General features: G+C 44.6%; 2 protein-coding genes across 4 annotated transcripts; one reads left to right on the plus strand and one right to left on the minus strand.

Moving 5' to 3' along the window:
- Window positions 1–5,259: 5,259 nt before the first annotated feature.
- LOC134028066 (aggrecan core protein-like) lies at window positions 5,260–18,443 on the plus strand. 3 transcript variants are annotated; one of them, XM_062471393.1, is made up of 20 exons: window positions 5,260–5,520; window positions 7,406–7,509; window positions 7,673–7,764; window positions 7,899–8,190; window positions 8,367–8,541; window positions 9,105–9,232; window positions 9,335–9,628; window positions 9,916–10,206; window positions 10,295–10,469; window positions 10,626–10,753; window positions 10,869–11,162; window positions 11,255–11,353; window positions 11,464–12,957; window positions 13,082–13,195; window positions 14,107–14,220; window positions 15,184–15,342; window positions 15,444–15,526; window positions 15,626–15,770; window positions 16,064–16,246; window positions 16,399–18,443. In XM_062471393.1, the coding sequence occupies exons 2-20, from the start codon at window positions 7,413–7,415 to the stop codon at window positions 16,467–16,469; spliced, it is 4,428 nt and encodes a 1,475-aa protein (XP_062327377.1). In that variant the 5' UTR covers window positions 5,260–5,520; window positions 7,406–7,412; the 3' UTR covers window positions 16,470–18,443. The 3 variants fall into 3 exon arrangements, with proteins under 3 accessions (XP_062327377.1, XP_062327376.1, XP_062327378.1); XM_062471392.1 differs by having other exon boundaries at window positions 5,262–5,520; window positions 16,396–18,443; XM_062471394.1 differs by lacking the exon at window positions 14,107–14,220 and having other exon boundaries at window positions 5,262–5,520; window positions 16,396–18,443.
- A 1,037-nt stretch (window positions 18,444–19,480) lies between these two features.
- LOC134027976 (hyaluronan and proteoglycan link protein 3-like) lies at window positions 19,481–23,735 on the minus strand. Its single transcript, XM_062471253.1, has 6 exons — window positions 22,503–23,735; window positions 21,499–21,709; window positions 21,076–21,298; window positions 20,829–20,974; window positions 20,419–20,721; window positions 19,481–20,258 (listed from the first exon to the last, which is right to left on the minus strand). Exons 2-6 carry the CDS (start codon window positions 21,623–21,625, stop codon window positions 19,963–19,965), a joined length of 1,095 nt encoding a protein of 364 aa, XP_062327237.1. The 5' UTR covers window positions 21,626–21,709; window positions 22,503–23,735; the 3' UTR covers window positions 19,481–19,962.
- Between the last annotated feature and the right edge of the window lie 52 nt (window positions 23,736–23,787).

Consider the following 23,787-nt stretch of genomic DNA (forward strand, 5'->3'; position numbering starts at 1 on the left):
TTTCGTCGTTTTAGAATTACTCCAGCCCACAATATTGCAATTAAACTTAATTTCTTTATTAAGTTAAGTTAATTTGAATCTTAATTTGATATTTCACAAGTGAGAAGATGCTGAACACGAACACAAGTATTATGAAGCATATCACACACTCCATGCATTTTGATTTCATAAAGTATAGTGTGTCAGATCTGTGTGACCTGTTTAGCAGTGTCGAGATGTTGTAGCCACTGTGGCGTGCCATGCTTGGGCCAAGGCTTATCAGCTGATGTCAGAGAGTGGACCATGTCTCTGACCCGGGGTGTATTCCCCTGGCAGCATGCCCGTCTGCTGCCCTGCACAGTGTTGCTACTGCGGGCTAGATGGGGTCACACTGGACCTCTATTCTGCTTATGAAAAGGGCATTTTAACAGGTCAACAACTCGCCCTCACAAGGTACTTCTTTGACCAAGTCAAAGATTCAAAGAAAGAGAAAGAGAGGGAGAGAAGGAGAGAGAGAGTGTACACGCCCACTTGTTCAAACATCAGCAATGAACATATCAACTCACTCTTTTTGGGACTTAAATCCCTGATGTCTTGAGCTTGCAAATGCGAAACATGTTTCCAAAAAAAGACAACTTTGCAGACCGTAACATGATCAATTTGACCTGAGTTCATAATGAATGACTAGTGTTAGATGTTGCGTGATGGAGAGAGGAGACAGTGGGTTTACTGACTAGTATAAGTGCCAAGTCCAGGTAGACCTCACCTTCCCACTCCCAGCACTCTACCACCAACCGCAATTCACAAAGACCTTCTGTATCCTACTTTTCAGCTTTGCCACTCACATGTGGTTCTAATTTGCTATAGCCAGGAGTGCTACACTCTCTTTGACTTAGAGTAGTGGGTCAGGCCAGGACAAGGAACCTCATTATAGATTCAGTACCCATCTCTGGCTGTGGTTGGTCGTTTCAATGACTAGATACTGATTGGTTTACTGTGGCTATGAAGCATTTCCGGTAGAATTCATGTCATGAAGTACAGTATATCTGAAAAAGTATCTATCTAAAGTCTGTGTCAGTTGTACATTGAACCAAGGATTATGCCTCACTGTGAACAGAATCAGCTTTAAGTACCACTGTGGTGGATGAAGAAGTGTTGAACAAGTATGAGTTTACTCCCAGGATATACCAAGCTGTCCAGTTGATATGTTTATATGTGGATCCATGCTAATCTTCTTTGACTGCACAGCAAGAGGTAGCAGACCTGCCTGCGCTCTGATCCCTCGACCCCTAGACCCCAGAGGAAAGCTTCCGCATGTCATCGAGACCAGTGGGTTCCTGTACAGGGGATGTGTGGGGCCCTGATGTCTCGAACACAGGCCCTTATGATGTGATCAAAGCCCATCCATCATGGTCAATCAACTCCATGGAAGCATGTAACACCTCAAACACAAAGAGACCTCTGTGGTCTCCAAAATCTTGTGCAGTCGGTGGGTTGATGTAAATTGTTGTAAGTGAGGAAATCATAATAAACAGTCAAGTCATTAATTAAACCTTTTAGTCTTCACGGGAGGTTATCTATTTTACAGGGAGGCGTAAAGGAATCCTGCCTGTGAGCATGGACCTTTTCATCTTGATTTATGTGTTTTGATGTTGGACATAATAAAAACAAACTTACAAGGCTTCTTTGAGAGGATGAGTGCACGTGGGCTGTGCAGCAGCACCGAGGCAGGTATGTGAGCAATGCAGTGGTTAAACGATTCTAGGGGCTTGTAAAAGTGCGTTGGTGGGCGGGCTAGTGGTGTTCTGGTTGGTGAGGGACACAGGCCTTTATCAGCTGTGTTTTTCAGCTCCACTCAGAGAGAAGAAAGTCTGGTCTGTGCTCTCGCATAAGGTAACAGTGTTCTATCAGAAAACAGCTTGCACATTCACTTTCACACACTGATAGGCTCACATTGACACATGCACAAACACATAGACACACATACCTCTTTACACAAATTTGTTTCATGTCATGACATCATAGATGCTCTAATATTACGCTATTCTGAACTAAATATTATCGTATACTCATTGACCAATCAAATACAAAGATTTTTATGTACGGTTTACATAGTATTCCTGGAAACCAACCAACAGCATGTTTCAACAACCAATGACCAAAATTAACTCTCTCGAAGTAACACTTTATGCAGTTATTTGCTTTTCCTCTTTATCATGCTGCCATTTAGGCAGAGTCTTGCCTCCTTCCCTTGGACATATGCAGTTATGCTTTCCAATGTAAACATGATACAGTGTCAGAGCAGGTTTAATGTCTGGGCTTTCAATGCAAAAATCTTTTAATGTATCAGTGTTTCAAGTTGAAGACTTGTTTCCACTATAGGATGAGAACTCATCTCATTGAGGTCAAGCCCATTAAAAAAGTCAACCTTCTGCTAAGAGACTGGCAGGTTCTGCTCAGAGAGTAATACTTTATTGATCCCCAACAGGAAATTGCTCTGTAACAGTACACTGATAGGCACAATTCAACTCATACAAAATAAACAAAGTAACAGGATCCTATAAAAAAAACTACTGTATCTGAGAAAGAACCAGCACAAAAATGTGTTTTGATTGAGAGGAAGTTAATGCTAGTGGTTTTCAGCACTGCTTCAGTACATTTGGAGACCTGCTCACAAAGTGTTCACTATTCAGCTCCAAAAGGAAATAAAACAAACACACTCATGCCAGGCTCTCAACAAAAGCACTCCTAACAAGTTTCCAATAGAGCTTGAGTTCCTCTCTCTGCCTTTTCCACACCGCTGAACCAAAAACGGATTATATTTGCCTTGAGTTCCCACTGGACAGCCCAGTGTGAGGACTTTAACTAAGATAAGCCACAACTCACCAAAACGACTCATGACAGCATCATTGTGTGTATCAATACAATTGAATGTATTATATACATAAAATATACATACACGTACATTTTTTTTTTTTACATGCACAGTAACTGTAAATGTGTTACATTACACAGTATTTTAGTGTAAATTTGTTACATACAATTCCTTGTTGTGTAAACTACTTGGCGATTAAACTTGATTTCAGATTTTGATTCTGATTCTGAACTGGAATGAGATACCTGTCCATAAGTTGTGGAATAGTAAAAAAAGGATCACATAAGCAGACTTGCTCGACACATACGTAAATATAATATAAAGTTATATTTTAGATAGGTAAGTTTCCCTTCAAATATTGTCTTCTAGAAAAGCAAAGCAAAGTTATAGATGTTGAGGAGAGAGTCAGGGAGGTGGACAAAGAGAGAAAACAAAGACATTTGCAAAGAAAGAGAGTTTGAGAGTTAAGAGAAAACTGGTCAATAAAACAATGTAGCCCCATGTTTCTCTATGTCTGACAGTTAAACCCAGTCAAACTAAGACTGCTCAGCATGGCTACCTACCTGTACCTCTGAATAATGTGGGCTTTGTGCTGAAAAGAGGGTCTCTGAATGAAGGTAAATGTCTACCTGTCCCCTGAGGCTTCATCTGAAACGGTGTCATGTACATCAATCAGTCTGTGTCAGCACTATCAGCATTATCTGCTGTTTAGCTTGTTTTCTTATAGTGACAGAAACTGTAGAAAATGATGACTCATTGGAGTAACGCAAAAAAAAACTTTAACACATCCAACATTTTACATGAAAAAAACTTTTTTTACATTCAGTTATCTCGATGGGTCATGAGCATGACCAATATCTAAGATGTAACTAGCCTAATGGGTGTTCAAGAGGTGTCCTTCAGCATGTTCTTTCCTTCAGTAAAATCATTCATTAGAATGTCCCCACATAACTACTGATTTTCCATTTCAGTTCCATGTAAGCCCAACTCCCAAAAAAGTGACTCATAGAATGGTATACATTCTATGAGTCAGTTTTGTGTATGTATACAATGAGATACATGTTGGTGACTAAATCTATCCTTTGGATCGGTAATTAAGATACACAGACACACTGTGTGCATTAAGAACCACTCCTTTGTAGTCTCTCTGTCGAAGTCTCAGATACTTTGCACCATTCAGTTTGAAATCCAGTGAGACAGCCTGAGCGAAAACACCTCTCCCCAAACCTATCACATTCAACATTCCCTCCATTCCAACATCCTTTTGCCTTCTTTTCAGTGCTGCTTTCATTCTGGGATAGAAAAAACATACAGATACAGTTGCAGATGGTCCTCGACTTCTGTTGCTGAACTGAATCATGGCCATGATTACTTAATGCACTCAAAATGGGGTACTGGTCTGTCTAATTTGTGTGGGTAGTGGATGCTGCAGTAAACTTTGCATGCAGGACATGTGTTGGTAACCAAATTATTCTCATACACCCAAGAGAATTCTTAAACTTGAAGGGTTAGAAAAACCTCCTACTTAAACTCCAACTGAAGGTCTATTACCAGACCAGTGGACCTCTTTGGTTACACCTCTCTTTTTTTATGTGTGTAATTTTTTGTAATTGCACATGTTGCTATTTCCTGTCCCCTGAGCACTCAATGGTGCTGTAAGAGAAGGTCTGCTCTCTAACAGAAGGGGTCTGTCTACCAACCTCCTGGTTCGGTTGGAGTTTTTCTCCTTACTTTGATGGAAACAGAGGCAGGGGGGTTTGGGGTGGGGGGGGGGTAAAACAATATTTTCACACCCTCTTATCATCACTTGGATGCCTGAAAATGATGTAATGAGAAGTGTGAAAAAGGAAATTGGTGCTTTGTTAAAAATAATCCTAGAGAAGTTCCAGAGAGAGAAGTGCCTCCATTTAAATTATAATACACAATGGGACACACACTGTAATTATGTAAGAATGCTACAAAACAATTTGGTTATGAATTGTTGGGGCAACATTTATTATATATGTTCCCGTCACACCCATGGCCTGTGTGTTTCTTAAGTAATACAAAATTTAACTATCTTATTTACACATTTTTAAGTAAAGCACTTATGCCCAAAGGAAAACATTTTTGTCCATATGTTAAGGATTGGTTGCCACTTGGGCTGTCAATATAATTTGTCATGTCAGCTCCATCTGTTGAGGGTTCCATACAAGTCTTCCTTTATGGCCTTGGCTCCAACGGTGCTGTACTACAAGTCGTAGAAAAAATCACAAACAGGGCTATAATAATTACCTACAGTGAAAGTGAACCATTACTAATTTCACTCCCAAAAGGTTGGTACATAGTGTAAAAGGTACGTTATACACACTTCTGCTCCATCATCCCTCCCCTTACATCTGAGCTCTCCTCTCCCCCTGCGACCCCGACAGTTAAACTTGCTCCCCCTTCGTCAATTGACTCTTTTTTGCTCACCACGCGCGAGTGGAGCAACGCTCTACCTGACAGCTGTCACCTGTTGACCGGGATATAAAACTACTGACTCGTCGATTAACATTCGCAAAAGAAACCCCTATAAGAATCTTTAAGCACGAACCATATCATTTATCCGAAGCGATTTAATTTTCCTTTTCGGCAGGTGTAGGTCTTCTGTGAGCGGACGTATCACGGGACTGTTACATTTTCAGGTAGGATCTTAACCAATAGTCTACACATTTACACACATTCTCACGTTTTACACTCTAGCAACTCCTAATTAATTTGTTGTATTTGTCGTACGGCTTAATCAAACTGTTTAAGTATCTGACCCAACTAATTTGTCTGCATATGGGAAGCTACATTTCTATTGTTGCCTGAGTGACAGAGACTCCTGCATCTTTTTCCTTATTTGTCCTGCTGTGTGACTCTTTTCAGTAATCTAATCCAGTTGTAACATCTAGCTCTTGCATTATAAATGCATACAATTTCTGTTCAAATGATGCCACTTCTACAGAGTAGCCTGCATAAGTATCTTAGTATAAGTAGCTTTTTTTTATGACAGGGGCTATATAACCTGGACTACATCCATACAGAGCAACTGAATAATACTGGATTTAATTCAGGATTTAATACTTTTAATACAATAGGGTATTAGCATATTAAAAATAATTAATAGACTCAATATTTGTATTATAGGATGAGTAAAATGTTACTTTCACAGAAGTGTTGTTGAATAAGAAATCTTGTCTGTGTATCAGTCCTAGCCAGTAGGATCTCAGGTACAGTAGACCTTAGCTGCTCCCATGTCTTGGGCACTAACTTCTGTATCTGAATGTGAATAGTGTTCAGCTGCCTTTGGTCTAATGTTGGATGGAAAGTGCCTCCTCTGGAATACACTGGTGTTTACATTGGCCTTAATGTCGTCAGAGCTCCTGTAATACCAACTTCTGGAGAACAGAGCTGGTCTTATGGGCCTGAACCTCAATGGGAATCCACCACACCACACTGACTGAATGGATACACTGTGCTCAAGTAGCCACTAGCACTGCTCTAACATAGCCGGGCTGCTAAAGGAACTGTCACTTAATGAAACAAGACATTGAAAGAAATCAATGTCTGCCTGAAAAGAGGTTAAACCAGTTTTTTTTGTTTTTAAGGGACCCGCCATAAGAGATGAAATCAAAAGTTGTCGTTACCCACTACCCCACCCATCATCCACTTTGGGGGCCAAAAGGTCTACTGTGTCATCATAGTGTTGTAGAACTTCTCCACATGTGTATTACCATGTGGCTGTTCAGTTGCAGGGAGCTGTTGAATGCATGTCCACTGCCAGAGTGGCATCCCCATACACAGCCAGGCCCTTGGCTCACCTCAGAGGTTATTACAGGACAGCATAGGAGCTGTTTGAGGAAAATTCTGCTCTCTGCTCTCCTGTCAGAGAAGACTTACTCATCAATCTAAAGTTTACTGTCTTGAAACTAGGCATGTTAAAATATCAGTTTTCTTATTTTAGCCATATTCTCTGTTAATTTTTCTGTTAGCATAATAACCCTAGTTCAATTTAGTACGTTCTGTACAATGTATGTTAAGATTAGACTGGAAAACATGTTGTGCTCTGTTCCGTTAAGTGGGTGTGACCACCAGTCTGAGAATAATTTGGGATTCGTAAGGACTAGTGTTTGGCAACTTGCACTGGTCATTTACTGGTTTTGTTCCATCAGCAAAACTATACAATTTTATCTGTTCTATTTTCATTCCTATAAATGATGAACTTTAAATAATGCATGCTATCTAATGAACTATAAAACGATACAATATTATATCTAATAACTCAAAATAGTGTTCTGTTCATTCCTTATATTAACATAATGAATAATCATCTACTGTGTTAGTCTGGGTGTTATTTATGAATTATGGGGGGGTATTGGAAAGCTGTACTTTAAGTGTAGGAAACTACTTTAAGGCAAATGGATTGGATGACATCATTAAGGATTTAAAAGTGGAAAGCTTCTCAATTTTGGCCTCTACATAAAGTTGTTTAATAGTGGTTTCTGATGCTGATCTGAGAAGTAATTATTTTATCACACAATTTAGGGGAAATATGAACAAGTGGATATTACTATTATCTGTGTGTCTGCACGTTGGCTCAGCAACATTCGACCTACCATCATTTTCATATGAAGAGCACTCATTCCTAGGTAAGTGTGACTGTGTTTGACACTAAATAAGTATGTTATTTGATCCTGTTGTATATACGCTGCATGTATTACTGTTTATGTGTCCCCATGTAATATTACACAGCACAATATATGAGACTATTATCATGTGTTCATGTGTGTGGGGGGCTGCCTCTGTTGACAGACCCTGAGGATGTTCTGAGTGTCAGCATCCCTCTGGAACGCCCACAGCGCCCTCTACTGGGCAGCACCTTGGTGCTTCCCTGCTACTTCCAGGTACAGCCTCACACCAATACTACAGTCTTCAGTTAGACATTGGCAATATTTATTTTATATGCAGTCATTTAATTATTAAGATGCCTGATCGTGTTCTTCACACACACCCCCCCCCATCCCCCCCCCTCCACCAGGACCACACGGTCAATGACCCGGGAGCCCCCACCATAGCCCCCCTCTCCCACCGCATAAAATGGAGCCACGTCACCAAAGACAAGGTGTCAGTCATCCTGGTCGCTATGGAAGGAAAAATACAGGTAGAGGACAAGTACCTGGACAGGGTTCACATGGTGGGATACCCAATGACCCCCACAGACGCTAGCATTAAGATCACAGAGCTGCACTCCAATGATTCGGGCGCCTACCGCTGTGAGGTCCAGCATGGCATCGAGGACAGCCATGACACAGTCCAAGTTCAGGTCCAAGGTAGGGTGATACTGAAAATAAACACCTATCTAGTTTTACACATAAACACACTCTCATTTCCTTAAAATAACGTGGATATAAATGATAACAATGATTATAATAAGAATAATAATGAAGGACTGAAGATATGAAGATAAAATATCACAATTTGAAAAATGTCTCACCCCTTTTCTCAGGCATTGTGTTCCACTATCGTGCTATCACTACCCGCTACTCTCTGACCTTTGAGAAGGCGAAGGCAGCATGTATTCAGAACAGTGCTGTCATTGCCTCCCCTGAACAGCTGCAGGCTGCCTACGATGATGGCTTTCACCAGTGTGATGCAGGCTGGCTCTCTGACCAGACTGTCAGGTCAGTCTGATAAGTTAGACCAGCACCAATAGATATCAAAACATCTGTCAATCTGACTTCCTCTCCAACTGCCCTGAAGGGAATGAATATCACAGTTCACATTTTTTGGCTTAATGTTTTCCCTCCTGACAAGGTTATGAATAGAACATGATGTAGTTGGATGATGTATGGAAGTATTTTGTGTAATGTCACTGTTTGTGCTGTCTGAATACAGACGCCAGCCTCTCTGAGCCCCAGAGTGTGTCAGTTCCTTCAGGTTCACAGCCTGTCCTTTGTCCTGTTTCCATCCCTGCATACTTTGCCAAACCTAGCAGAGTCTGCTTTGCTCTGATCTCACCTGCTGTATTTGACACTCTCACAAGGAAAGCCTTCATGCTCCTAAACCAATGGCTGACCATTTATGATCTCATTTTTCATAGTATTTTTTATATTTATTGATTCTGTTTCATAGGAGATGATAACAACAGTTCAATTCCATAAACGGTATCTATCCCTAGGACATTTTATAACACATTTATGTGTGGCTTATTGTAGATAGTAATAGCTATTTTTATGAATGATAGGTACCCCATCCATGACCCTCGACGGAACTGCTACGGTGATAAAGAGGAGTTACCGGGGGTGAGGACCTACGGAGTAAGAGATGTCAACGAGACCTATGACGTGTACTGTTTCGCTGAGAAGATGACAGGTACACCCTTTCAACCTGCATGTGTTAGTTAGACATTCATTCATTTGAAATGCTGAATTATGGTACAATGTATGGATAAGCCAACCCCCTCTTCTAACCCAGGCAGGGTGTTCTACTCTGGGTCTGTGGCTAAATTCACCTACGCTGAGGCTGAGGAGCAGTGTTCAAATCTGGATGCCCAGTTGGCCACGACCGGCCAGCTCTACCTGGCATGGCAGGCTGGTTTGGATGTCTGCAACGCAGGCTGGCTGGGGGACAGAAGCGTCCGCTACCCTATCAACATCGCCCGGGCGCAGTGCGGAGGCGGACTGCTGGGCGTGAGGACCGTGTACCTGCATTCCAACCAGACAGGATACCCCAAGCCAGAGTCTCGATATGATGCCTTCTGCTTCACAGGTATGGTCCATAAATCCTGGAAACACAGTCGCCTTTCATGGATAAATGACATGCCATAGGCAGTACGTCGGTTAATAATTGTAACGGCCCACTACGATATAGCACAATAATGTTGTAGACATACAGCAGACAATGTCATGTATAAAGTGTTATGTAAACTGGACCTTTATATACACAGGAGAGACACACAGTACCTGGATCTTAGAGCTCCCTCTTGCTTGTACAGTGCAGCTAATACATAAATATAACCCAACATTTACTCCTGCATCCCTTCCTGTCTATCCCAGAATCCCCAGATGAGGACAGCTCAGGAAGTGGCATGCTGACTGTCACCACGGTAACCGAGAGCCCCGGGGTGTTCCTCAAGAAGACCACCACTGAAAGCGAGGCACTGGGAGAACTGGTCACTCAGAGGCCCACTAGTCCCGACTTCGCCTACACCACTGAGCTGCCCCTGCCGGAGCCCCCCAGCGTCACAGAGGTCATCTCTGAGGAGGTGGAGAGAGCCACTGCCAGGCCAGACGTCGGGGCAGAGATCTGCAGAGAGAATGGGCCGTGCTATGTGCTGCCCCCTACAGGTCAAGGCTGATAGTCAAGCGTTATTTATTCAACTCCACCAACAATGAAACTTGGCGATGAGAGTGAAGTTCTTGTCTTTGGGTCTAGGTGTGGTGTTCCTCTACCGCGCTGCCTCCAAACGCTACTCCTTCACCTTTGTGGAGGCCCAGCGGGCGTGTCAGAGTGTCGGAGCCTCCATCGCAACCCCAGAGCAGCTGCAGGCAGCCTACCAGGCAGGGTACCACCAGTGTGATGCTGGTTGGCTGCTGGATCAGACTGTCAGGTAATGCTGGAGTGAAACTGAACGGGACGTTTCATGCCTGTGTTGTTGAGAAAAACAATATGTACTCAGCTAACCTGCCAAAAATAAATGTTAGATCATAATAAATGATCGCTATTCAAACTATTGTTCCAATCCTTTCGTGTCTTCTCCCTGGAGGTATCCCATCGTGTCTCCGAGGGAGAAGTGTGCTGGAGACCTGGAGCACCTGCCGGGCGTGAGGTCTTATGGCCTGAGGCCCGCAGATGAGCGATACGATGCGTACTGCTACATCGATAAGCTCAAGGGTAAGTAAAGATCTGATGTTGGTGGTAGTTTCCTCTTGTTCACGATTCTCACCCTTTCCTTCCTATCCTTCCCAACTTTCTCACCATTCTCTCTCTTCCTCCCTCCTCTCTACAGGTGAGGTGTTCCATGCAGGGTCTGGTGATGGTTTTACCTACGACGAGGCCCTGGCCCACTGCCAGGAGCAGAACGCCTCTCTGGCCTCCACTGGAGAGCTCTACGCTGCCTGGAGGCTGGGCTTCGACAAGTGCCGTGCTGGCTGGCTCCTGGACCATAGCGTCCGCTACTCCATCAATAAGCCCCGGGCCCAGTGTGGTGCAGGGAGGGCTGGGGTACACACAGTCTATGCCCATCCCAACCAGACTGCCTACCCAGCTCTGGATGCCAGATATGATGCCTACTGTTTCAGAGGTAAACAGCAAACTGACATTAAACTCGATATGCTCTGATTCATCTGATTCAAAGATGTCATCTTTAATCTGGTCTAACTTCACCTCCCACAGTGGACATCTTACTTCTGGCCAATGAAACTGGAATGAACATCACAGAAATAGAAGAAGCTCTGATTAACCGTACATCAACAACTGATTTACTGAGACCAGGTATGTAAGATTAGCTCTCTTTCTCATGACTAGATCACAATAATACCCTAACATGCAGTTATTCTAATGTTTGTCTTCCTTTTTGTGTTTCTCTCTATGTTTCTCTGTAGTCCTCCCCTCCATCGCTCCTCCCATCTCTGTAGAGCAGTTCGGTTCTGGTTCTGGGGCATCTGGTGCCAGTGGATCTTCAGGCGATCATTCTGGAGATTTATCAGGGGACCATTCTGGTGTTCTGACCGGGTCTGGAGACATGTCCGGTTCTGGTGACTCCTCTGGCAGTGGGAGGTCTGACATTCCCAGTGGAGCGTCTGGCCTGACCAGCGGAGAGCTGTCTGGTTCCGGGCTCAGCGGAGAGCTGTCTGGTTCCGGGCTCAGCGGAGAGCTGTCTGGTTCAGGGCTCACCGGAGAGCTGTCTGGTTCCGGGCTCAGCGGAGAGCTGTCTGGTTCCGGGCTCAGCGGAGACGGTTCTGTGATAGACGTGGTTCTCTCAGGAGGCGGTGCTGTCCTGTCTGGGGAGGGCTCTGGATCTGCTGGCCCTCAGGAGGCAGGGGAAGGAAGCACTGGGATCCTGACCTTCCCCTCTGGGATAGGCTCAGGGATGATCAGTGGCAGTGGTTACCTGTGGGGATCCGGCAGTGGCTCTGGCCTCATCTCAGGCAGCTCAGGGGAGTTTTCCGGAATGTCTTCTGGATCCGGCTCAAGTGCCATTGCGGAGTTTTCTGGATACAGTGGTTTTCCATCTGGGGTCTATCCCTCAGGAACCAGTGGCTTGTCCGGGGATGAATCAGGCAGTGGAGATACTGTGATCATGCTGATCGATGGTCAACTGTTGGAGGTGTCCACCTCACAAACTGGCAGGGAGAAGGAGCTAGGGAAGGGCGGCCTGGAGTTCAGCGGCTCTGGGGACAGCTCTGGGGACATCTCGGGGTCCGGCGGGATGGCGAGCGCTGACCTCAGTGGCTCATCCTCCGGGAGTGGCTCAGGGTTCTTCTCAGGGGTGACCTTCTTGGGGTCAGGGTTCACCGACCTCACAGGGTCATCCTCAGGAGAGCAGGAGGCATCTGGGTTCTTACATTATGGTTCTGGAGGAGGGAGTGGAGGGTCTGGGTCTGGAGCTTCAGGCCTCCCCTCCGGGGCCGCATCAGGGATCTTTGGATCTGGCTCCTCTGCCAGCGGAGAGGAAGAAATCATTATCTTCACAACCGGTGATGTCCTGACTGAGGTGTCCACCAGGACATCGGTCTCCATGGAGCTGGGGAAGGGGCCCGTGGAAATCAGTGGGGAGGGAAGCACCAGCAACAACTTTCATTCAGGCAGCGGGGAGACCTACCCAACCCCAGCCAGCGGAGTCTACTCTGGGGCTCACTCTGGAGACATCCCCCTGGTGACGCTGTCCTCCACTTCCGATGACAAGGCACTGACTGGGGGCACAGTAGGACCAGAAGAGGCCTTGGCTGGAGCTGAGCTGGTGGAGAACTATGGGCAGGTCTATGTGACCTTCAGCCCTGTCCTGGCTCCTGCAGGTCTAGCTGCTGCTGCCACGACAGCCTCTGCTGTCTCCTTGCCGACTCCTGCTGTGATGGAAGAACCCGCGTCAGTCCTGGGTGAGATCTCTTTTCCGTCAGTTTCCATGTGAAACTTCTTCATAGAAATACAAAAATTAGGGTACAAAGTCAATCATTCTAACTGAGTAATTATTGATTCATGTCCTGGTCTGACCATCCTTAGTTGATCCAAACCCATGTGACCCCAACCCGTGTGGTGCTGGGTCATGCTCAGTACAGGATGGGGTGGGTCTGTGCCACTGTCCTCCTGGGCTGGGAGGAGTGGGGTGCCAGTATGGTAAGTCCTCCTGATGGAGAAACATTATTCCCCCTTTCCTGATCTCAGAATGTTCCGTAATTGACTGTAAACATAATACATCTTTTGCAAGCACAGTAACATTTCTTAATGTTTTTCTAATCACAGTACCCTTTGCATGGTTTCCATACACATTACAGTCAGGTGTAAAGTTAGACTTTTGTGCAGTTCATATATTTGCAAGTGACATTCGTACTAACAATGATTTTTGTTCCCCTCCTCTGTCTTCATGGTGTATGTTTTGCGTAATGTGTCTTGTTTTGTCCTGGGTTCATGTTGCCTGCGTCTGGTTTGGGCCCTCACTTGTGCGTCAGACTGCGTCACCGTTGGTTGGCATGTGTGTGTTTGTGGAGGCCTTTCCCTGGAGGTTCAGGACCTTTGTGTCTATCACGCTCATTTATGGTGACTGTCTGTCCATCCTGTGTTGTTTTTGCTCCGCTACGCCACATTGTTCCAGAGAGCCTTCTTCTGCTGCATGTCTGCTAACTCCTGGGTACATTTTGGTACTTCTGTTCTGCCTCTACATGAATCTGAACATGATCTGCTGCCCAAACATAATGCTTATTCAGACTTAGCCTTGCTTTAAATGTGACCATGCCATACTCTGTATGGTTTATGAATATGTTTGACACATTTTGGCATCCTTTATCCCAAGCGTTACCTCTCAAACACTCATCTTCAGTCATCTTAAAAGCACAGTCAAGGTTGAAGTCTGGATCACAATGTTGCAGCAGCTCTGAGTTTTCAGATTCCATGAGTTGTACAGTCTGCCACCCCCCACCCCCTCTGGCCCCAGACCCCCTGACCCCCAGACCTGCCACCCCTCAAACTGTCCTGCTACCCCCCAGCCTGTCCCCGAGACACCAGTCTCACCCCCCACCCCTTTCTTACAGAGGTTGATGTGTGCCATTCCAACCCTTGCGACAATGGAGCAACCTGTGTGGAAATTGTGGACTCTTACAAATGCTTATGCCTGCCCAGCTACGGAGGGGACCGCTGTGAGATCGGTATGAGGTCGGCTTCAGCTAATAAACACTAACAGCAGACTCTCAAAAACAACAGGAACAACATTGATGCAAAACCCCCCTTTGGCAGCCTGCATCATGGGAAAGCGTCAAGGTGTTTGGTTTGGTTGTGTGGGTGTCTAGGAACTCAGTCAGTCCTATTGTCTTCAGGATCAGATCGAACATCATTACCTTCCCCCGAATCCTCATTTATAGAATTTGGAGGGAAAAGTCCTAAATGACATAGATCAGTGTCTGAGGGCGACCTTGCTCAGTCTGTGAGGGGAGGAGGTCAGCAGTGTAGGCTATTTGATACAGAGGCAGGACTTCCTGTGTGCCTACTATCATGAGCTGTGAGACTGTACATGGGTGGGAGATGGCACAGGGAGGAGGGGAACCATCGACAGCATGCGTCACCACTAAATACTATACACCACTGGAGAAGCTATGGTTTGGTGGTGACGTATAGAGGTGTTTTTTCATTGCTCCTCCTCGTGCAGTGTAGTTTAAGTAGCCGTTTACTGAAATTGTGAAGTCATAAGGGTGTGGTGGTGGAATGAATGAATCCCTTGAACATTTCAGTAGAGCAAAACAGTGGAAATTCAAAAAGTAAACTGGTCATTTGTTCCCCTGAAAGTCACCTACTAAGATGAGCTCATATCAAATATGCATCTACAGGATGTTGTCTTGAGGGACTTCATATTGGAAATATTTAAATCTGCCATTTCTTCTTGTCAACATTGTTTAAAAGCTCAATCACCATGATTCCAATTATAGTCAGAAAGTGGATGCAGCTGTTCCTTATTCCCTTAAGGTTGACAGCATCATGTGATTTTTGTGTTCTAATCAGGCGTTCTATTGTGTTCTAAGTCTATTCTAAAAGTGTTTTCGTCGGGTTTCAAGCTGACATCCTTCCAGGTGTGGTCCGCTCTGTCTCACTGCTCCCCTGTTGTGTTGCTGCTCCAGATGAGCAGCACTGTGAGGAGGGATGGACTAAGTTTCAGGGGAACTGTTACCTGCACTTCTCTGAGAGGGAGACCTGGCCAGAGGCAGAACAGCGATGCAGGGACCTCAATGCACACCTGGTCAGCATCATCACCCCTGAGGAACAGCACTTTGTCAACTGTGAGTGTTGCTTTGTATTCATGTATGTGAGAGAGGGAGACACAGAGAGAGAAGTGGTTGTAAGAGAGCATATTCTCGTTCTTTTTGTCCCATGCATCCAGCTAATGCTCAGGACTACCAGTGGATCGGCCTGAATGACATGACAATGGAGAATGATTTCCGCTGGACAGATGGAACCCCTCTGGTGAGTCAAACACATAGAAGACAGGTTACCTGTGCTATGACATACCACTTTTTAATTATATTGTGACTTCCTACCACTGATGTCTTGATCTCTTCGCAGCAATATGAGAACTGGAGGCCGAACCAGCCTGACAACTACTTCAACTCTGGAGAGGACTGTGTTGTGATGATATGGCATGAGAACGGCCAGTGGAATGATGTCCCCTGCAACTACCACTTGCCCTTCACCTGCAAGGCTGGCCCAGGTATGCACACACAGGCCTGGGTGGTCAGGCTCAAGCATATAGCCTGGAGAAACAGTAGCCTCAGCAAGGGATTATGCCATTGATTAATTACTGAGTTATGTTGTCTAAAGTAGGATTTATATTGATTTGATTGTTGTAAAGCACTTTTTTACACTGTTTAAAAGTAAGTTCTTTGCAAATATAGTTGACTGATTTACTACTGGCAACTGTCTATACATTGTGTAATCTTGGAACCATGAGAGTGACGAGCCACGATTTAGTCCATGTCATCTGATGTCTCCTTCCCCCCTCAGTGTCATGTGGGTCTCCGCCCGTGGTGGAGAATGCCAGGATGTTTGGCAACAGGAAGGAGCTGTACCCAGTCAACTCCATCATCCGCTACCAGTGTAACCCAGGCTTCATGCAGCGTCACCTGCCTGTGGTCCGCTGCTTGGCAGACGGACAGTGGGAGAAACCCCAGGTGGAATGTATCAACTGTGAGTACCCCATGGTCTTCTCCAAAGCAATTGGACTGTATTTTCATCCAGTGAAAAATTGCATTAATATATACAGTATATTGACATAAAGATACATATTTAATTAATTTGTTGATTCAAATTGTGTTCGTATGTGCCCCCGACAACAGTAGCATTCAGCAACAGAATACAGAGGAGAACCACCAGGAGTCGATCAGAATCAGCCAGCAAGCAGCTTCATTAAGCATGGACTGAGGGACAAGGAGTTCATGTTTTTAGATAGCAATTTTAAAAGAACACGTACACTACACAAAAGCCATGTTTAACGTACGCTGTGTCCTCCTGCAAAGACCAAAGCAAGCTTGAGAAGTCCATGTTTGTGTTTTTTTGAAAATGTGATCATTTTAAAACAGATAAATCAAGTGTTTTTGTTCCCAAAGATTATGAAATGTTATAATTATATTTGATTATTTTTATTATTGTTTGGTTTTTATCAGTAATATAATTACAAGTTTCGGTTGGATTGTTATGCTGTTGATGAGGTGAATGTCATTACCATGTCCCCAACCAGACTGGATGAAACTGTGGTGACTGCATCAGCAGCATCTGTCTCTCTCACATCAAGTCCAGAACTTTCCAAGGAAAAGTCACACCAGTGGTCCATATTGCACTTGGTCTGGATGGGCTGAGTTAGATCCATGTTCAGACAGTCTGAGAGTGTGACAGAAGCTGTCTTGGTAGTCACTATGGGAGGAGCACTGCATTGGCTGGTGGATGTTCTCCAGCCATGTCTGGTGCAGCAGAACTGAGACAGTGAAGCCTATAACAGAGCAGCTCCTCCAACTGACAGGAAGTACAGGAAGGTACCTGAAGTCCTGTTCTGAGAAGTGTGTGAATGTTCAAGGGATCCTAAAGTCAAAGCTTGTTGGATGTTTTCAGATCTTGAAAAGTGGCTTTGAAGATACAAATGTCTGACTCATTTAGGATTTAGTGACTTAGCCCACTCTTTAGTCCACTTCTGACAAGCTGCTTTAGGATGTATGAAAACACCTGGCAAAATTTCATTTTGGAGAAAACTGCCCTAAAGAAAAAAACATTTTAATTTATTTAATCAAAGAGAAAGAAAATGAAAATCAACATGCACCCTTCTATAGTGTCTTCACCACATACATAAAAATCAGTTTGGAAGAACAGAGCAAGCAATGTGAATACACGTCCATTAATTTATTCATTCACCTAGCAGAGGCAGTACAGTAAGCCTTGCACCCTGAGTAGGCTTCATCCTGCAGTGTACTGAGCCTGCCAATGTCACACAGGAGGATCCTGCTCCAGAGAGTTCAGGCAAAGATCAGAGAGCCTGGATATCAAAGCTGAAGTAGGATTATTAGAACAGGACTCGAGTCAGTGTATTTCAATTTCAGTCAGGTGTGAAACTGTATTGTATTCATTTTCTGAAGAGGCTGAAGTTGAATTAGCACTGACCTCGAAAACGTTGCAGCGTGTCGTTTTTGTGTTCTGTAATGTCGCCAGCTTCTTTTACCTGGCTGTGCAGTGCATAGCATGTCGGTTGGACAGGTGTGCCTCAACAAGCTTTCATTAAGTAACTATAATCTATTTCATTGTTGTCTCATATTATCTCAGAGGAAAGGCCTAGGATACCTTTGTAACCATCGCAGTGCGAATTGCTTCTAGTCCTCCAGTTGTCATTGCTAAACCCATGCACTTGTTTTGCCTCGTGTGTATTTTGGAGGCTGTGCCTCCTGCAGACTATGTGTCACCTGCTGTATAGGAATATTAGAATGAGAGAACTTCTATTCAAGAAATCACCACGAGACTTTAATAGAAACAGATCTACTTCAAACTTCACTCCCCTCAGAACAGCAATAGAATATGGATCATAGTACTGCCAGGCCTCTTGTTGGACTCTGGTACAACAGGAGAGATACACTGATACTCTGTTACTAAAGCAATATGTGGTGTACTCCGAATCTATAGTCAAGATGCAAACGGTCAAACAGAAATGTTCAGATATGGCACTGAAATCTAATCTCTGGTTTAAGGCACTCCTGCAAAAAGCCTCATTTCAAGGTATGGTGTTCCCATCAGTAGCTCTGTAGAATGTATCCGGATGTGCATAAAATGAACAGTTTGTGCATAAATGTCTGTATTCCCAAAACATATCAAGGAATTCCAAATAAAGATACTAATTGTTACTGGCTGCAGTGTGCTGTGTACATGTGCTCTGAGTTTAGAAAATATTTAGACTACACCAGAATCTAGTTTCTCTGAAATAAGGTGTATATTGCAACCCATTATATAATTGAGATGTGTTTGAAGTTGTCACATCTTATGCTACCTTCTAAAGAGGTTTTAGGTTGATTTGCTATTTGCAACACATACAAGTACAGCTACATTGCAACATCCACCAAGCGGTCATATTTAACCAACAGACCTGAGACACAACAAAAATCAGTCACCTCAGTCTCATTCCAGAAGGGTCGACACCCGAACATTCCAGGTAAAGACAAACAAAAGTGCCTTTCACCTTCTGCCTGAGTCTCAGTGGAGTCAGTGTTTCTGAAGCAGCAACATGGGTGTAAATAGGATTTGAGTCATAGGAATAATAACATCAGGGTACATTTCTGTTTGCCCAACAGGGTGGGTAGCTGGTGTTGTCAGTCCCACCCTGGGAATGAAAGAAGTCCTTTTTAATGTCCTCTGTGTCCCACCCTCTCACACTTCTACCCACCATCCTCCCATTTACCACGTCAGGTTCACTCTCAGACCTAGACCTCCGGAACACAATCTCCTCCTCACCCCTCACCCCCACCATCTCTCTCTGCTCATCACCCCTCACCCCCACCATCTCTCTCTCCTCCTCACCCCTCACCCCCACCATCTCTCTCTGCTCATCACCCCTCACCCCCACCATCTCTCTCTGCTCATCACCCCTCACCCCCACCATCTCTCTCTGCTCATCACCCCTCACCCCCACCATCTCTCTCTGCTCATCACCCCTCACCCCCACCATCTCTCTCTGCTCATCACCTATCAATCTTACCATCTCTTTCTGCCCCCCCCCCACACACACACACCACTTTCATTACCTCTCTCTACTCCTGACCCCATCAGTCTCACTCATCTGTGTGCTCCAATAGACTTAGTGACACCTTTGTTTGCGTGCGAGAGAGAAATAGACAGACAGAAAGGGAAAATACACTAAAACAATCATATTTTTACAGAGCATATTTTTATTTTTATAAAAATAAGTTAATTCCAAGTGGTCAACAGCTTAAATAAACCACCAACAATCAAAGAACAACTAACTGAGGTATATACCGATACAGTAGAAATACATTACTTTCATTTCACAGGAGTGGAGAAGCCACTTAATTATTCCAATACATCAGCTTCAATATGCTGTCAAGTTTACATAGTAGATAAATATAGTGTATGAGGTATTACTAAAATGCATTTAATATGCAAGTTGTTGCAGCAGAACACAGGCCATGCTTTTGTTATAACTGTGAGTGGTTCACCCTGTATTAAACATTACCAAGCCGTGTCGTTTCATTGTCATGTGATCATATGTGCAACCCCACCACCAGGGGATTGTATGAACTGGCTTAGACTTGCATCATCATGTGGACAATCAGTGGTTGTATCCCATCTCATTTCAAGGCTTGTCAACTTCTTCCTTTTAAAGGCATTGTGACCTATAGCTGGACATGAAGGGCCTATGTTTTTTCTATGACAGCACTGTAACAGTACACCCCATGTTTGTCCTGTAGGGGTGGGAACCCAAAGCTGCGCACCCCTGGTTCCGGGGGGCCACAGTTGGTGCGGGGCCTGGAGATGGGGTAGCGCAGGCTCCCGTCAGCCACCCAGCCGGCATCACAACGATCCAGACTCTGGTATCTCCAGGCAGCGTAGACTTGGCCCACCTTGGCCATCTTAGACCCATCCTCTTGACATGCCTGCTGGGCCTCGGTGAAGTTGAGCTTGTCCATGTTCTGGAGGTAATACACTTTCCCTGGAGAAAAATAGAGAATACTGAAATTATACAAGAGGAGCAGTGTTTTTCTCCATTTTCATTTCTTTCGTCTATCTCAATGTGTATAGAACATGTTTTCGCAATGCAAAATAAACAAGTCGCAGGACATCGGTAAAATGTAAAGACACGACTCTCTCACCACGGAGAGAGGAGGAGAAGCAGAAGGCATTGAAGCGGTGCAGGAGGCGATGACGGATGCCGTAGCTACGGACGCCCGGGGCGAGTCCCGCCCCCCCGCAGGGTTCCCGGGACTGAGTGACGGGGTACTGCACCGTGCCGTCTGCCAGCCAGCCGGCGTTGCACCAGTTCAGGCCGTCCTCCCAGGCCTGGAAGAGCTGCTCAAAGGTGGCCAGGATAGAGTCCTGCTCTGCACAGGTTTGCTGGGCTTCCTGGAAATTGAGGAGGTAGCGTCCGTGAGGGGGCTGGTAAGGGAACACCACACCTGGAGGGGAACGTATGAGATGAGGTGATGAAAGACCCTACCGAAAAGAACTTTGCTGAAGATATTGCGGTGTGAGAAGACAGAGGAATTCAGAGATTGAACTGTACCTTGTAACTCGAGGTCGACAATCACACTCTCGTCCTCCAGCCCATCGATGACCTCACAACGGTAACGACCTGTGTCGTTCAACTGTAGCTCAGTCACAACCAGTGTAGCATCTCCTGGGAAGTCCTGCATGAGTTGAACTCGGCCCCTGGCACACCAAAATGTATAACCCCAAAATGTTAACTGATCGCTAGTTGAATTGTTGAAAAAAAATGCAAACATCATTCCAGTTAGTATTATTGACCATACCTGAAATCTCCAAAGCCACGGTGACGGGGTCCAATGGCCACAAGCACATCCGTCTCGAGGCCCCCGGCGGCAGGCAACCAGGACCACTTAACCCGCACCCTTCTGGCAGAGCTCAGCTCAGGCTCGTACCAGTAGTGGCATGGCAGGGTGGCGTTGGCGCCCCTCGCACCAAAAACAGAAAGCTGTGAGGAATCCACACGGAGCTGCACGCCGTTAAAGTGGACTGGAGGGGAGGTAGGGGGTACAGAGAATCTCAGGTGACCAAAACACTAGGGTGGCAAAGCTGAAACATGATAGCCTAGGCATTGTGTTTTTACTGGTGCATTGTATATCATTCATTACAGTGGAAAACGACAATTGCTTCCAAATATTTTGCTGTTATCCATAAAACAACAATCAGAAAACATCAATGAGATCTCATACTCTCTCCTTTGCCATTGCTGTTGAGGGAGTCTTGATAGAAGAATCGATTGGTGTATCCGGTGGCAGTGTGGCAGTAGCTGAGCAGAAGCTGTATTACCAGCAGGGGGAGGTGGTGACCTAGCACCATCCTGACTACAGGACTGGTGGTCTCTGGCGCCAATAGTAGTGCAGAACACGCAGCAGAACTTTGGTTCTCAGCTCGCAAGGACGTCTGATCGGATGGAACACATTCGTTTTCAATATATTATTCTGATACAAAGACACCTTGCGTTTTGTCAAATTGTGTATTTTACTGACATCTGGATCTTTGCAAATTATTTATGACTGGCGTGTCAATAGGATAATGCAATTGGACAAATGCTGGCGTTACTATTAGTCGCCAACAGAGAGCAGTATTTGTTTATTGCACAATGTAGGCTACACAATTTCCCCTGCAGTTCTAAATAAGTTATCAGATCCTGTTCCATTTAGTAAGCTCATAATTGATAGAATTTCGTATTTTTTAAGGACAATTACATTACTTTCTACAGCAGTTCACAGCAGTTTCTCATATATTGTATGGTACCGAAGACTGAATATTGTTTACACATTATCTAAGCTTTGCATAAACAGTGTAATTAGATACAGTCTAATGCAGACCAGGAGGGCTGTTTTTAATTAAAGAAAAAACGTTCCCTTAATAGGCTATTGTTCAGTTCTGTGAGATGCAACAAAAGCTAACTGATCATTGTTTGATCCAGTATATCAGATCTGAAAAATAGCCTAAACATTATTTTGCACAGTTCATGTATGACAACTCAAGGATATCACTAACTTCCATTAATATTTCACTTTTTGCATATTGCATGAGGAGAACCTAAAGTTGCAGCCTACCCCCAGGTAGGTGTCTGATTCCCATTGTTGTCAAAATTATATTAAATCAATTGTACACCTATGTAAATATAACAAATACCAAACTGTGCATTTTAATAATATTAACTGTGTTTAATTATTAATACACTTACCGTTCACCTGGTCGTACGGATTTTATAGCCTACTTTTCCCACCTACGAGGACGAAAGCAACAGCGATGTCCTGAGGGAGATACCACTCACACTGCGGACACGGTCACAGGGTGAGGGTACACAGAGTTGCGTACGTCAAAAAAGAGTTGTTTGGCAATCCCTCTTTCTTTTTCGGGGAAACGCAAAAAAAGTACTTCAAGCTCTTCGCATTGCAGCTGATAAAAAACATAAGAAAAATCCTAACGTATTTAGAACAAACTCACCTTTTCACTTTGCAGTGTAAATTAAGCAATAACTATTTACGAGGTCATGGCCACACTCTGCTCACATGGAGTTAATTTCCCTCCAGTGTGAAATTCACCTAATTATTGTGAAGTATTACGAATATTGTTTTGGTTTTCGTCCCACAGCTGTCATTTGGGGAACCAGCATCTTCTAACAGAGCACCAACTAAAACAAATGATCTCATGTTGGCCATCTGTTTGAAGAGGAGGGGTCTGTTCTGTTACATGTGGAGAAAGCAAAGAAGGCTCCTCTCATCTAAACCATCTTTTCTAAACACTCGGAAAGCAGATGTTGGTCAAGTCAGAGCCGTGTATTACTCTGGTGCAAAGTCTCCTGTGCAGTTGTAAAAACACACACACAGATACACACAGTGATTGCAGATGTGTTGGAGGTGTTCAGTCCCTCTGTGTATTCATCGGAGTGCAGATTAAAGGTCTGGCCAGGGGCTAGACATACCAGGGCCAGTGGAATAGCAGGGGGACAAGGGTCCTACAGGGTATAATTACTACCATAAACACCACGCTGTGGCCCAGCAGTCCTGCAGTGGGAATGAAACATCAGGAGAAAGAAACAGAAACCAGCACTATTATCCACACTAGAAACCCCTCTGTGGCTAGACTGGATGACAGCAAGAGAGCGTGGTGTGCTGGAACTGTCTGTGTGCTGCGGTTTAGGCGGCTCTGCTTCCTGGTGACCGTGTGAACAGGACACCAAAGTGGGGCAGAGAGTCTTCTTCTTCTACCACTCTTTGATGTGGTCACATAAAATATACAAAAAACAGGATCAACACTTGGTTTTGCATGGAAAGCAGCTTACTTCTCCACTGGGCGTCCAAACCCACAGTCAGGAAAGGACAGTAGAATCCTCCAAGAACAATTCCTAGCCTCTTCTCACAACAGAGAGAATTGGAAGCAACATGGAAGACATGAGGACCAATTCAGTAAAAGTGAAACCAAGGACTGGAGACAATTACACAATAAGAATGCAAATCAAAAGTAAA

Source organism: Osmerus eperlanus, chromosome 10 (genome assembly GCF_963692335.1).
Source record: "Osmerus eperlanus chromosome 10, fOsmEpe2.1, whole genome shotgun sequence".
In the NCBI taxonomy this organism is placed as follows: Eukaryota; Metazoa; Chordata; class Actinopteri; order Osmeriformes; family Osmeridae; genus Osmerus; species Osmerus eperlanus.